The 16,025-nt window shown below is 51.8% G+C and overlaps 1 protein-coding gene across 1 annotated transcript; it reads right to left on the bottom strand.

The window, feature by feature from the left end:
• Nucleotides 1–1,328: 1,328 nt before the first annotated feature.
• On the bottom strand, nucleotides 1,329–7,512 carry LOC123056730 (putative F-box/LRR-repeat protein 23). Its single transcript, XM_044480021.1, has 3 exons — nucleotides 7,369–7,512; nucleotides 1,925–2,097; nucleotides 1,329–1,830 (listed from the first exon to the last, which is right to left on the bottom strand). Exons 1-3 carry the CDS (start codon nucleotides 7,510–7,512, stop codon nucleotides 1,329–1,331), a joined length of 819 nt encoding a protein of 272 aa, XP_044335956.1.
• Nucleotides 7,513–16,025: the final 8,513 nt, after the last annotated feature.

The raw sequence follows: 16,025 nt of genomic DNA, 5'->3' as shown, positions 1-16,025 counted from the left end.
TTAGGGGATTAACATGGAATTCATTTATAATTAATACACTTAAATCCTAATTATTATTCAAATTTCACTATACTTATAGTACGCTTGTTTTGCAGAGTATGGAAGAGTGTAAGTTTTGTTTAAGTTATGTGTAATTTGTCGATATATTTTTAGATTTATTATTCTTTAGGATTTAATCCACTCCCACATTTCATTCTTTCTTAGAAATAAATATGTTCATGATTTAAATTGAACTAAAAGCTAGTAAGTGCTATTTTCTTTGCAGGGCTAGAAGGCAAGTTATACATTACTCTATATTATAGTGTATGGGCTATTTAGATGCATGCGTTTGATTTTCTGTGCCTCATGACAGCTACAAGGGCGGTACAAATATGATATCATATATGCTGCCACTTGCAACGATAATGTACAGATACACTAGGCTTGTAGCATCACCAGAAATACAAGGACGACATCTATATGGCAAGAAAAAGGCCCATCATGAGGCTTTCGATCGGCTAAGCAACATGCAGACTCGCCAAAAATAATGACATGATGAAGGGAGCAAGTATATATTCATAAAAAAAAGGTGCCTGAAAAAAATGTTTGCATCAGTCACTTTGTTTCTATACTCTTAGATTATCACCTATGTTCTGAATACACACTTTACTATGTTAACACAAGCAAACCTTCTCTGTCCCAAAAAGTCTCATCTCAAACTCTGAACAAAATGTTTCGTATGCGTTTGATCAACCAAATGAATTAAAAGGGGACAATGATCTGATCTTGGACTTACGAGATGAGAGGCCTTACTTTGTGGAAACAAAGAATACCAGAGGGGGCATCCCACAGCACATAAGGCACAAAGAATTTTTTTTGAAAAGGACATAAGGCACAAAGATATCTAACTCACATAACTGAAGATACATCTGGTCAGTCCTGCATCCGGTTCACATAAGTTATCAAGTTAAGATAATCTGGTTTGGTTCACACAAAGACAATTAAGTTTGGCCTGCATCCTGGAGTGCATGGGCATTGGTGCTTCTGGTTTACACTGGTTTGGTATTAGCTAGTAGGATGAACTTGCTAGCTGGAACACATTGGTGCACCTGTTTTGTACTACATTATGATTAGAATAGCAGCGGTGTAGTATGTCAGGAACATGCACACATGAAGTTTCGAATTCATCAATCTTGACCAAACGAACATCAATCAATGACAGCGATCACACTGGATAAGAACATTAAGTAGCAACGTGATGATACTACATTGTCTTTCAGGAGTACTACGGTACTACTACGATACATGTAAACTGCACGCGGCCGCCATGAACGAATCGGCGCGTAAATTTAGTCAGAGCCCCAACCATCGACATCGCGACTGCTCAACGGCTCATCATAGTCGTCAAGGTAGTACCTCGCCTGCGCGTCCTGCACAGAGGGGAGCGTCAGGTCCTTGATGCCGGCGCACTTGGCTCGCAGGTCGTCGTCCACGACGACGTTGTAGCAGTCGTTCACGCGGAGGCGCTCCAGGTGAGGACAGGCGTCGACGACGGCCGCCAGCTCGTCCGTGGTGATGTCGCTGCCGACGAGAGAAAGGTCCCGCAGCTCGCGCATCGTCGCGATTCCAAGCGCGCCGCCTCTCTGGTCATACCACCCTTTACGCAGCACGAGACGCTTCAGGGTTGCTCCGCATGCCACGCCGGTGGCCTCGTACGCGTCGCCGCCGACGTTACGACAGTTGACAAGCACGAGGTCTTCTAGCAGCGGGGACCTGGTTGTCAGATGGGTGAACCCTTGGTTGGTGACGTCGGGGCAGGATATGAGGCCAAGGCTCTTCAGGGAAGGCGACCTGCATGCCAAGATCGAACCAATATGAGTTCAGTGACGCGCGCACGTTCGGATCACACGCATGTAATTTGAACAAGGGGTAGAGACTGATGTACCTGTCCCCTATGTAGTTGAGGAGCTCATCCGTGACAAACTGCTTGGCCAAGAACACCTTGAGCTGTCCGTCGGAGCGGTCCACCGCCACCTTCGCCATTGCGCACAGGGCGCTTTCGTCCTTGTCAGCTACCACGGCGTCACGCACCATGATCACGGATCTCCACATGTTAGACTGTATTCACATGTGTATATTGTAACGTTGTATACCACCTCATTATATATATATGTGATAGGCCACCCCTAGAGGGTTGTGCCGGTTCCCCCCAAAGCCTATTGTCTTACATGGTATCACGCTAGGTTACGTCCGCTTCCGCCTAAAAACCCTAAACCGCCGCCGCCGCCGCCGACACCGCCGCCGCCGCCGCGCCCGCCGTCGCCGTCGCCCGACTGCTATGACGTCCGCCGCTGCGTCCGGCTCCACCGCCACCGGTTTTCTGCCGGCCTCCCTCGCGGCACTTCTCTCGAGGCCGCTGGATGCCGCCTCCCTTCAGGCGCCGATCGGGACACGGAGCGTCGGCTCCCTCTTCGCGCTCCCGCCGGCTGCTACTTCGCTCGGGCAGGCGCTTGTGGCCCACACCGCCGCCGCCCCGTCAACCGCGGCTATCGCGCCCTCGGCCACTGCGCCGCTGGTGGCGGAGGACGTCGCGCTGGCAGGCTTCGCGGCGTCAACCGCGGCCATCGCGCCCTCTGTCACCGCGCCGGCTGCCCCTCTGACTGTCTTCACGGTGGTCTCACCTCAGCCAGTCTCCTCGATGGGATCGCAACCGCCGCCGCCGTTTCACTTCGGCCATCTCATCACCATCAAGTTGTCGTCGGACAATTACATCTTCTGGCGCGCGCAGGTTCTTCCGCTTCTTGGGAGTCACTATCTGCTTGGCTATGTCGACGGCTCTCTCCCTTGCCCTCCTGCGCTGGTTGACAGCGTGCACGGTCCGGTCTATAATCCGGCTCACCGTGTCTGGACAGGGCAGGATCAGGCGAACCTCTCCTCCATCCAGGGGTCGCTCTCTCCGGCCGTTGCTGGGCTTGTTGTCTTCGCCAAGACGTCCCACGAGGCATGGACTATTCTTGAGCGCTCGTTTGCGGCACAGTCGCAGGCTCGTGTATCTGGGCTCCGTCGCCAACTTGGAGAGTGTCAGAAGCTTGACTCCACCGCCACTGAGTTCTACAACAAAGTCAAGAGTCTCGCCGACACGCTGGCCTCCATTGGACAGCCCCTCACCGACTCCGAGTTCAACTCGTTTATTGTCAATGGTCTTGATGAGGAGTATGACGCCCTAGTCGAGATCATCAATGAGAGGGGCAACTCCACGCCCATGCCAGCACACGAGGTCTTTTCACGCCTCCTGCTTACTGAGCAACGAGTCGAGACGCGCCGATCCAGGGGCAACGGCGCCCTCTCGGCAAACGCCGCCACCAAGGGTGGTCGCTCCTCTGCTTCATCCAGGGCTCCTTCGGGGCAGTCACCACCACCCGCCTCGGCCCCTCCTCCTACTGCGACGCTACCAGGGGCTGGCGGTCCACGTGTGTGCCAGCTTTGTGGTCGCGATGAGCACTAGGCCTCGAAGTGTCACAAGTGCTTCCAGCAGGGTTTTCTTGGTCTCGGCAATGACGGGAAAGATACACGCAACTTTGCTCGTCAGGTCGCCATGGCTGATCGTCCGCCGCCGCAGAAGCCACAGGGACACACTCAGTCCTACTCCATTGATCCTCACTGGTACATGGACTTTGGGGCGACAGAGCACCTGACCAGTGAGATGGGGAAGCTTCACACTCGTGAACCCTACCATGGCTCCGACAAGATCCACACCGCCAATGGAGCAGGTATGCACATCTCTCATATTGGTCAAGCATCACTTCTCACTAGACATGCCAATAGGAGTCTTCAACTTCGCAATGTTCTTTGAGTTCCATCTGTGACACGTAATCTTCTTTCAGTTCCTAAACTCACTCGTGATAATAATGTGCTTTGTGAATTTCATCCTTTTGATCTTTTTATTAAGGATCGGGGCACGAGGGACATTCTTCTTAGTGGGCGGCTCTGCCAAGGTCTCTATCGTCTGGAGCATCCTGGCGTCGCTCGCGTCTTCAGTGGAGTTCGGGTATCTCCATCACAGTGGCATGCTCGTCTTGGTCACCCGGCCACACCTATTGTCCGGCATGTTTTGCGTCATCATGAGCTTCCTAGTGTGTCTAGTAATAAAGATGTAGCAGTGTGTGATGCTTGTCAGCAGGGGAAGAGTCATCAACTTCCTTTTTCGGAGTCCAGTCGTGAGGTGAAACATCCTTTAGAACTTGTGTTTTCAGATGTATGGGGTCCTGCTCAGACTTCTGTTAGTGGTCATAATTACTATATCAGTTTTGTTGATGCTTACAGCCGCTTTACCTGGCTTTATCTTATCAAACGTAAATCTGATGTGTTTGACATTTTTGTTCAGTTCCAAAAACATGTTGAACGCCTTCTCAAGCACAAAATTGTTCATGTTCAGTCGGACTGGGGTGGCGAGTATCGCAACCTCAAGTCCTTCTTTCAGTCGCTTGGGATCACTCACCGTTTAGCATGTCCACATACACATCAGCAGAATGGTTCAGTAGAACGTAAGCATCGTCACATTGTTGAAGCTGGTCTGACTCTTTTGGCCCATGCATCTGTTCCGTTTCGTTTTTGGAGTGATGCTTTCACCACTGCATGTTTTCTCATCAATCGTACTCCCACTCGTGTTTTGAATATGAAGACTCCCATTGAAGTTCTCCTTAATGAACAACCGGACTACACCTTTCTCAAGGTGTTTGGGTGTGCTTGCTGGCCCCATCTCCGTCCATATAACAAGCGTAAGCTCGAGTTTCGTTCCAAGAAGTGTGTTTTTCTTGGTTATAGCTCTCTTCATAAAGGATACAAATGTCTTCATGTGCCCACTAATCGTGTCTACATCTCTCGGGATGTTGTGTTTGATGAGCATGTTTTTCCCTTTGCCAAACTCCCTGTGTCCACTACCGAGCCACCTGTCATGCATTCATCCTCTGTTGCTTCTGACCAATTTGATGATGTTGCATATTCTCCTCTATTGTTGCCTAACCATGGTGCAGGCACTGGTCGTGGGGCTCGTTTGGAGATTCTGGAAGTGCCATCTTCCTCTTCGTCGCCATCGCCTTCATCCTCGGCACCTTCTGTTGTGCATGAGGAGCACATGGCGCCCCTGCATGGCCTCGGTTTCCGTGCTCATGCACGGCCGATCGACGTCCTGGCCCGGTCGCCTCTGGCTTCTAGGCTGCCTTCGCCATCGTTGCACCCTGCAACCCCGCCGACTGGGCCGGTCCCCGTCTCGCCCAGGGCGTCGGGGCAGTCATCACCAGGCCTGGCCTCGCCCGCCCCTGCCTCGCCCAGGGTGTCTGGGCCCTTCTCACCAGGGCCGGCCTCGCCTGCTCTCGCCTCGCCAAGGCCGTCTGGGCCGGTGTCACCGGAGCTGGCCTCGCCCACTCTCGGTTCGCCCATGGCCTCTGAGCCCCTGTCGTCGGGCCAGTCTTCGCCATGCAGCCCGGAGTCGTCTGTCCCGAGCTCGCCTGAGGTGATTCCTGCATCTCCGGCGACCGTCACGTCTCCGTCACCTTCGCCTCCGCCGGCTCCTGCTGCTGCTCTACGTCCACATACGCGCAGTCGGAGTGGCATTTTTCAGCCTAAGCAACGTCACGATGGCACAGTTGCTTGGTTAGCGGCGTGCATGTCTGCTGCTCTCGCAGATCCATCCTCTGAGCCACGCACGTATCAAGCTGCTATGCGCATTCCTCATTGGAGAGAGGCCATGGAGCAAGAGTATCAAGCGCTTCTTCGCAATCAGACATGGACTCTTGTTCCTCCACAATCACGGGTAAATGTCATTGATTCCAAATGGGTTTTCAAAGTGAAGAGGCATTCTGATGGGTCCATTGAGCGCTATAAGGCTCGTCTGGTTGCTCGTGGTTTTCGACATCGTTTTGGACTTGACTATGAAGACACCTTCAGTCCAGTGGTCAAGCCTACTACCATCAGACTTCTTCTCTCTCTGGCTGTTACTCGAGGTTGGTTTCTTCGTCAGCTTGATGTTCAAAATGCTTTTCTTCATGGTGTCTTGGTGGAGGAGGTTTACATGCGCCAGCCTCCGGGTTTCTCTGATCCGGATCGCCCTGATCATCTCTGTCGTCTGTCCAAGGCAATTTATGGTCTGAAGCAGGCTCCTCGTGCTTGGCATGCTCGTCTTGCAATGGCTCTTCGTGCTCATGGTTTTGCATCATCAACTGCTGACTCCTCATTGTTTCTTCTTCAAAGGCCTGAGGTTACTATGTACTTGTTGGTCTATGTAGATGATATCATTTTGGCCAGCTCCTCTCAGTCGGCTGCTACTGCGCTTGTTCGCTCACTTGGTGCTGATTTTGCGGTCAAGGACCTTGGGAAGCTTCATTACTTTCTTGGTGTGGAGGTTACTTCTCGTGCTGCTGGCCTTGTTATGACGCAGAAGAAGTACTCTCTGGATTTGTTGCAGCGAGCTGGGATGCTTAAGTGCAAACCGACGACTACACCCATGTCTACCACTGATAAGCTCAATGCTGTTGATGGTGTGCTTCTTTCTTCTTCTGATGCGACAGAGTACAGGAGTATTATTGGTGGGCTCCAGTACTTGACAATCACGCGACCAGACATTTCCTATGCTGTTAACTGAGTCTGCCAGTATCTGCAGTCACCCCGTGACACTCATTGGTCTGCTGTTAAGCGGATTTTGTGCTATATTCGTTTCACGGTGGCTCATGGTTTGCATATTCGTCCGTCTGACTCTGGTTGTCTTTCAGCATATTCTGATGCAGACTGGGCTGGCAATCCGGATGACAGGCGATCCACGGGGGGTTATGCTGTCTTCTTTGGCTCTAACCTGATTGCCTGGAGTGCTCGGAAACAGGCTACTGTCTCGCGTAGCAGTACTGAGGCTGAGTATAAGGCTGTGGCCAATGCCACATCAGAGATCATCTGGGTACAGTCCTTGCTTCAGGAGTTAAGTATACCCCAATCACAGCCTCCTGTTCTTTGGTGTGATAACATCGGTGCTACATACCTTTCTGCAAATCCGGTATTCCATGCCCGAACGAAACACATTGAAGTTGACTATCACTTTGTGCGTGAACGTGTCTCTCAGAAGCAACTACAGATCAAGTTTATTTCTTCCAAGGATCAACTTGCTGGCATCTTCACCAAGCCATTGCCTTTGCCACAGTTTGAGACTTGCAGGCGCAATCTTACCCTTCTAGATTCATTAGAAAGTGGCTAAGCTTGAGGGAGGGTGTTAGACTGTATTTACATGTGTATATTGTAACGTTGTATACCACCTCATTATATATATATGTGATAGGCCACCCCTAGAGGGTTGTGCCGGTTCCCCCCAAAGCCTATTGTCTTACACCACAGATCGGGCAGAACCTTGGCCGCGTGGAGCCACGAGTGGCACACAAGACCGGCGCCCATGAGAATCTCGACGGCACCGAGCTTGATGAAGATCGAGGACAGCGCGTCAAGAGGCAGCTCCGACCAGTCCCTAGCGGCGGCGTCTCGCTGCGCCTCCATTTCTTGCGAGCGCCCGAAACAAGCCAGGTAGTAGTATGGGCTATTGAGTTTGAGTGAGGTGGTCAAGCACGGGTCCTGTCATATTCCTTTATATCTTGGGCATAGGTACCGCCAGCCCTCGTATTGGGAGGACAAGGAAGCGAGCCGTCGCAGGTCGCACCTGGGGAGACGGCCTCGGGAAGGAATTCTCCTCGGGAACCCTCGACTTCAACGCTTGACGCCTCGGGACTTTGATCATGCGTTTGCAACGTTAAACTGTTAGGGCATCTCCAGCCGTTGGCCCCAGGATGCATAAAAATCGCCCCCTGGGGCGAGCCGGCGATACACTCGGTGCTGGGGGCGGTTTTGCGCCCAGTCGTCGCCCCCAGCTCGCCCCCAAGCGTCGAAATTGGCCCACTTTGCAGCCCAATTTCGGCGAATAAACGGTCCATATGGGCGAGAATAATCCCATATTCGGCGTGGTTTCGCCGTGTATCGGCGTTCAGTTATCAACACAATTATTTCTTATCACATATTTCATCACAGAAAAATCAAATACTTTAACAAAATAGTACAACAACAAATAGTTCAATACAAATTATATAGTTCAACAAATAAAAACTCGTATTTCATCACACGGCGTCCCTCTTGAGCCTCCATAGGTACTCAATCAGATCTTTCTGCAGTTGATGATGCACCTGTGGGTCTCGGATCTCCTGACGCATACTGAGATAGGCAGTCCAAGTTGCCGGTAGCTGGTGATCAACTTCGGCTAGAGGACCCTGCCTGTAGTATGGTTCAGTGTCAAACACTGGGTCTTCTTGCTCGCTCTCGATGATCATGTTGTGCAAGATGACACAGCAAGTCATGATCTCCCACATTTGATCTTTCGACCAGGTCTGAGCGGGGTACCGAACAACAACGAATCGAGATTGGAGCACACCAAATGCCTGCTCGACATCCTTCCGGCAAGCCTCCTGAACTTTCGCAAACCAGGCGTTCTTGCCTCCTGGCACAGGGTTTGAGATGGTCTTCACAAATGTCGACCATCTCGGATAGATGCCATCTGCTAGGTAGTACCCCTTGTTGTATTGGTGCCCATTGATCTCGAAGTTCACCCGAGGAGAATGGCCCTCAACGAGCTTGGCAAAAACAGGAGAGCACTGCAGCACGTTGATGTCATTGTGAGTTCCTGGCATGCCAAAAAAAGAGTGCCAAATCCAGAGGTCCTGTGTGGCTACTGCCTCAAGCACCACACTACAACCGCCTTTGGCGCCTTTGTACATCCCCTGCCAACCAAATGGGCAGTTCTTCCATTTCCAATGCATGCAGTCGATGCTTCCAAGCATCCCAGGAAATCCTCTTGCTGCATTCTGGGCTAGGATCTGAGCAGTGTCTTCCGCATTGGGTGTTCTCAAGTATTGTGGCCCAAACACTGCCAGCACTGCCCGACAAAACTTGTAGAAACACTCTATGCTGATGGACTCGGCCATGCGCCCATAGTCGTCGAGTGAATCACTGGGAGCTCCATATGCAAGCATCCTCATCGATGTCGTGCACTTCTGGATGAAGGTGAATCCAAGAGCGCCAGTGCAATCCATCTTGCACTTGAAGTAGTTGTCGAACTCCCGGATGGAATTCACAATCCTGAGGAAGAGCTTTCGGCTCATCCGATAACGGCGCCAAAATGTTCTCTCGCCATGAAGTGGAGCATCGGCGAAGTAGCCGGAGTAGAGCATGCAGTAGCCTTGCAGACGATGCCGGTTCTTTGCTTTCACCTGCCCCGGTGCCGAGCCACCTCGCCGCGGCTTTTCACTGCTCGCCAGCAGCTGGGCGAGGGCGGCGAGCACCATCAGATGCTCTTCTTCCTGGACGTCGGCAGCGGCTTCCTCCTCCAGCAGCGCGGTGAGCTCTTCCTCCTCATCCGAGTCCATCGCCGAGACGGGCAAAACGCCGAACACCTTGCGCTCGGTGGCCGTGAACCCGCCGTTAAACCGCGCCTCCGCGGCCGGAAACTGCGACCGGAAATGCCCAGCTGTTGTGGGAGGGGCTGCCGTGGTGAAGCGCTGCTATTTTCCGGCGGGGAATGGCTATCTAGCGGAGTCGGGCGGCGGCCGTCGCCGGGATACAGCTAGTGGTGGCCGAGGGCGCGGGGGGTGCGAGGCGAGTCGGGGAAGAAAACCTTGACTTTTCCCCTGTCGGTGTGGGCCAGGCGTGCTTTTCCCTAGCGCCGGAGCCCCCAACGGCTCCCCAACGCGCTGGGTTCGGCCTGTGACCGCCGAGCGGAGAAAAGGTCTGAACCGGCGATTTTCGGCGTCCTGGGGGCGCGACTGGGCCGTTTTTTTGGTGCCGGCGCCGAAAAAGTGGCCTGGGGGGGCCTGTTGGGGGCATGGCTGAAGATGCCCTTAGCCAGTAAATGCGTGCGTGTGCGGCCGAGCCGAGTCATTGGCGAGGGTAGTGGGAGCCGTTGTGATCTGTTGGACACTGGCCACTTCATGCGCGTAGGAGCGCGCTGTGCATGCGGCAGAGCGTGCAGATCGTGAGCGAGCTAGTGAGTGCATGCGTGCGTGGGAGAGTGGCCAAGTGGGCAGCGGAGCTGCGGCGGGAGCGGACGTGGGCGTTGTAGCATACGCGTATAAACCCCGTCCCCTGTGTGTTGTAATCAGAGGCTGGGAACGAGTTCGTGCTCGTGGTAGGGGCGTTCGAGCGCCGGAAACCTCCTGTGTCCACCTGTGTCTTCTTCTTCCTTTCTTCTTCTACCTCAGTCCGCTGCAGAACAAGAGAGCTGCGAGAGGTAGGCGAGAGCTAGGTCTAGACGGCAACAACAATTGGTATACAGAGCCACAGGTTCGGGGGGCGGCCGTGGCGTGCGGCCGCGTCCGCGACGCGCGCGGCGAGCGCGGCGAAGATGGAGGCTGCGGCCACGGCGTTTGTGGCGAGCGCGGCGGACATGGACGCATCGGCTGCGATGCGCGGCCATGCACGGTGATGCCGTGCGCGCGACGAGCAGCGGCGGGCGCGGAGACGAGGAGGTCGCGGAGGACCTACGTGGTGTCGCAGAGGCCGCGGCGGCTCGGCGCGACGACCGTGGAGGCGCTGCGCTGCGGTTGACGGCGCAGCAGTGTAGGGCAATAAGCGCGGCGGCGAGCCGGGCGCGACCGGTGCGTGTTATGGGTGCGCACCGGACGCGTCGGGCGCGTCGGGACGGCGTCGGGGCGCTGGACCTGGTTGCGCAGATCGCGTACGTGCGCGGCGGGAGCGCGGGCCGGGAGCGCGGGGACGTGGGGAGTGCACGCGAAGGGTACAGCGGCACGGTGGCAGGCATGGCAGCAACGTCAGGGCGGTGGCGGCTACAACGACGACGTCGACGGTGCGGCGGAGCGCGCGCCGCTGGCGTGGCGAAGGCAGCGGAGGACTGACCGCGTCGGGGCGCTAGACTCGGGCCGTGGCGACTGCGTGCGTGCGCGTCGTGTACACGAGCTTCAGAGCGCGGGACGTGTGGTGCTGCGTGGTGGAGGCTGTAGCGGCGGCTATGACACCGACGTCGACGACGAGCCGACTCTTCAGTAGGTCACGGTTTAGGGGGAGAATGTTAGCCAGTAAATGCGTGCGTGTGCGGCCGAGTCGAGTCGTTGGCGAGGGTAGTGGGAGCCGTTGTGATCTGTTGGACGTTGGCCGCTTCATGCGCGTAGGAGCGCGCTGTGCGTGCGGCAGAGCGTGCACATCATGAGCGAGCTGGTGAGTGGATGCGTGCGTGGGAGAGTGGCCAAGTGGGCAGCGGAGCTGCGGCGGGAGCGGACGTGGGCATTGTAGCGTACGCGTATAAACCCCGTCCCCTGCGTGTTGTAATCAGAGGCTGGGAACGAGTTCGTGCTCGTGGTAGTGACGTTCGAGCGCCGGAAACCTCCTGTGTCCACCTATGTCTTCTTCTTCCTTTCTTCTTCTACCTCAGTCCGCTGCAGAACAAGAAAGCTGCTAGAGGTAGGCGAGAGCTAGGGCTAGACGGCAACAACATAAACCTCTTCAAATCACCAACGAAACGCATCACAACTCCTCGAGTAGTTTTTTTCTCAAATATGCAAGAGTGTGCATATTATATATTAAAGAAGAAAGGTAAAAGAGTACCTCCATCATAGTTTACAAGGGTTCGTTACAACTCATTCCTTACTACTAGCCTACCTAAGACTAGCCACAATGGAGAGTAACATACACTAGTAACATACACGTATTCCTAGCCTATATTACTACCTTCATAGTGGGTAGTAACATATGTGTGGTAACATGCATAGCTTCATTTATTAGGTTATAGACTCAAATTGCATTGGGACATGTGATGTTACAGTAACTAGCTAAGTTACTACTACTACCTCTCTCCTCATTAACTCATTGCCACATAAGCAAATTTGCTGAGGTGGGCTCGATGTTACTGCTGAAGTTACGCCCATTGTGGCTAGTCTAAGCAATCCACGAAAGAAAGGATCAACATTGCCTTTAAACTTCCCGGCACTCAGCCAAGTCATGCCCTCGGACCTCACCCTACTCAGGAGCACACTCATCGAAGGAGACGCTCCATCGAACACAATCGCATTGCGATGCTTCCACAGTTCCCAAAGTGTTAGAATGAAAATTGTATGCAGATCCTTCCTTCGTAGGTTATGTGGCTCTTGCTTCTCCCGTAGCCATGGGCCAAGGGTGTCCTGTGCCGTCGGCGTCCAGTCCAACTTGCCCACATATGACAGCCCATACCGATCTGGCAAACACACATGTTAGTAGCACATGGTTTATCGTTTCTTCCTCGTGTCATTTTACAATGCATCCGGACGATATGGACCGTCCGTCGGAGCAAATTCGATGGTCCAGATCTGATGCAATACGCTAATGTCACGTGTATTATGTCAGACCCCGAGGGGCATTTTCGGGAGAAAAAATATTCCGAACTGATCAGATTTTCCCTCCCAAATATTTCAAGGATATTCTCGATACAAATTTCAGGGCTATTTTCGGTTCGATTTTATACCGTTCGGTAGGGTTTATTCCTCGCCGCCGCTAGGGTTTTATTCCTCGCCGCCGCTAGGGTAAAATGACTCTTAATCCCCGCCGGCAGGATCCAGCCGCGCGTCGTGGCCCCTCTCTCCCTCCACCCCAATTCCCTCGCGATCTCAGAACAACCTTTTCAACGAAGAACATGAGAGGAGGCACACTTCCCTCTCTACGGCGGCTGCCAGCGAAGATTCGACGCTATCCCACCTTCCAGTCCTCCATGCGGGTGCCTACAACCACAAGGTTATAGGCAACCTCTTTCCCACACCCCAATTGGTTGCTTGCGTTCTCTACGTCTCTCTGCCATGGCCACAGCTTTGATCTGGCCATGCATCTCGTCCGAAGGCAATGTGGTTGGGTATGGATCATGTTCTGCGGGACTAGATGAAGCCGGCCGCCGGCCTCGACGTCCAGCCCCATTCATCCATCCCCGACTGCAAGATCTATGAACGTTCAATCATTGCATTCATACACTTATACATTTCATTCAACATGTATTCTTTCAATTTGGCTGATAGGTGAGATTTGGATATCAATAGAGATGATAAGCTATTAATTTTGCAATGTACTATAAACAATTCATAGCTTATGTTGCTCAATATGTATGATGCTCGCTTCTTCTTGTGCAATTGCTGGACTGGGATAAACAGACTTGTCATGTGCTTTATAAGAAAAATTAGATTCACATGGGATATCCACCGTTTGAACATTGGTGTTAATTCTTATTATGATGTTTTAGCCTTGTTACGCCGAGAGTAATGATCCTCGCAAAAAGCAGAGAGAAAGGAATGAGCATTCGATTCTTCCATATGTTGCATTTCATTCTTCCGTGTTTAGTTATGTCCAACATTTGTTACATGCACACACTTGACAAGGTTAGTACAAGTAGTAATCTTTCCTCTGTTTTGCAGGGCTATGACAGAACATGCTATGTGATTCGTTGAGTCAGGATGGATGTACCATGGCCACCCCACTGTGCTCCTAAAGGTGATCCCTTCAATTCAGCGCACGTCCTACCATGCCATACCATGGTCGTTGCAGCACCTGCAGAGGCCCCCTATGGTACGTGCTTTACTCTGGTTATCCTGATGCTCTCTTTTATTGGCTTTGCGGCCTGCCTACGAGACATTGACTATGCCGTTTTCTGGAATTGCGTGTTGATTCATGCAGTATTTTTTCTTCTGTTGTGAGGATATGCTCATGCTCGTACCTTTTTCTCTCGTATGAAAATAGTCATGTCATAATCCATTATTCTTCTAGGGTTGCCCGTGCACTGTAATTGGTCCGAACCTTGCCCAGGCACTGTTACTATCACATGGTTGTAAAAAGAAAATATAGATTTCTACGAGATCCCGTAGAGACCAAATTTATTTCAAGCAAAGTATTGTAACCAATATTATTGAAGTTTCACAACTTGACTCATCCGCAAATGACTAAGACAATGCTAGGAAACCTTCTTCGGGACTAAAACCCAACCACACCCTACTCTATCGCTTTATGGCCAAGTGTACACTCCACATGTAAGAATGAACCACAATACTGGACTAACTGCTTGCATCCTCGTCGTCTTCAACCGCAGCTGCATCCGATAGCCTAGCATGGTACTGCTTGAACCTATTCCTGTATTTCATTTTGTTGTAGGGTGAATCGACAAGCACAACAGGTAGCTCTCTTCTGAATTTGTCGATGTTGGCCTGCATGCGAGGATATGCTAGTATCGTTCCATACATTTCAGAAAATGACAGAATTTTAGGTGTTACTCTACGTACTTCGTCATATTGCAACCTCAGTTTTACTCCCGTAAATAATTCAATGTTCTTCAGCATGTACAGTGCACAATAGGAACTGCAACATTTTATGTTGTTAGATCAGCATTTCAGATATTAATAATCTAAAACAAAAACAAGAGCTAATGTTGTTGACTGACGTCTCATCAGATTTTGGCACATTAATATTCCGTACTGGCCACTGCGTCACGTTAATGTCTTCCCATGCATTGCTTTCTATCCCATTGACTCGCATCACTGCTCTCAGATGTGCTTTCATCCCACGTACTTGCAAGCCCAATGGGATGAGAAGTTGCCTACAACTAATATTTACATACGATGATCCTTTGTTATAATTAATTATGTTGAAATTCTCACCACGTTATTGTAACGCCCTCGATGCGGCTATATCTCCCACGTGTCGAAGCATGACTTAGAGGCATAACCGCATTGAAAGCAATGTCGCAAGTGAGGTAATCTTCACACAACCCATGTAATACATAAGGGAAAGAGATACTTAGTTGGCTTACAATCGCCACTTCACACAATTACATGAATAAAGCATTACATCATCCAGATACAATCAAGGTCCGACTACGGAACCAAAATAAAAGAAGAACTCCACATGCGACAAAGGTCCCCGATCGACCCCAACTGGGCTCCACTACTGGTCAACTAGAACGAAACAACACAAAGGGCAAGATCTTCATCGAGCTCCTCCTTGAGCTTGGTTGCGTCATCTGCACGGTAACATAGGCACCTGCAAACTGGTTTTGGAAGTATCTGTGAGCCACGGGGACTCAGCAATCTCGCACCCGCGAGATCAAGACTATTCAAGCTTATAGGAAGGATGGAGTAATGAGGTGGAGCTGCAGCAAGCGACTAGCATATATGGTGGCTACAATCGCAAAAGAGAGCGAGAAGAGAAGGCAAAGCACGGTCGATAAAAGTATGATCAAGAAGTGATCCTATAGCAACCTATGTCAAGCATAACTCCAACACCGTGTTCACTTCCCGGACTCCGCCGGAAAGAGACCATCACGGTTACACACACGGTTGATGTATTTTAATTAAGGTCAACTTCGGGTTTTCTACAACCGGACGTTAACAAATTCCCATCTGCCCATAACCGCGGGCACGGCTTTCGAAAGATAATACCCTGCAGGGGTGTCCCAACTTAGCCCATCACAAGCTCTCACGGTCAACGAAGGAATAGACCTCCACCCGAGACGTTCCGATCAGACTCGGTATCCCGATACAACAAGACATTTCGACAGGGTAAAACTAAACCAGCAACACCGCCTGAATGTGCCGACAAATCCCGATAGGAGCTGCACATATCTCTTTCTCAGGGCACACTCAGATGAGACTAGCTACGAGTAAAACCAACCCTCAAGTTTCCCCGAGGTGGCCCCGCAGGCAGCTCAGTTCGGACCAACACTCAGAGGAGCACTGGCCCGGGGGGTTAGAATAAAGATGACCCTTGAGTCTGCAGAACCCAAGGGAAGGTGGTAGGTTGTTAGTGCAAATGGTAAAACCAATGTTGGGCATTGCTGGAGAGCTTTACTTAAGGCGAACTGTCAAGGGGTTCCCATTATAGCCCAACCGTGTAAGGAACGCAAAATCCGGGAACATAACACCGATATGACGGAAACTAGGGCGGCAAGAGTGGAACAAAACACCAGGCATAAGGCCGAGCCTTCCACCTTTTACCAAGTATATAGATGC

This window comes from Triticum aestivum, chromosome 3A, assembly GCF_018294505.1.
Source record: "Triticum aestivum cultivar Chinese Spring chromosome 3A, IWGSC CS RefSeq v2.1, whole genome shotgun sequence".
Taxonomy (NCBI): domain Eukaryota; kingdom Viridiplantae; phylum Streptophyta; class Magnoliopsida; order Poales; family Poaceae; genus Triticum; species Triticum aestivum.
This window is presented reverse-complemented; position numbering and strand designations above follow the sequence as displayed.

Coding starts and splice junctions, on each gene's coding strand:
- LOC123056730 (XM_044480021.1), bottom strand. CDS start 7,512: ATGGAGGCGCAGCGAGACGCCGCCGCTAGGGACTGGTCGGAGCTGCCT. Junction 2,098..7,368: donor CGTGGCTCCACGCGGCCAAG/GTTCTGCCCGAT, acceptor ATGTGAATACAG/TCTAACATGTGGAGATCCGT. Junction 1,831..1,924: donor CTCAACTACATAGGGGACAG/GTACATCAGTCT, acceptor CTTGGCATGCAG/GTCGCCTTCCCTGAAGAGCC.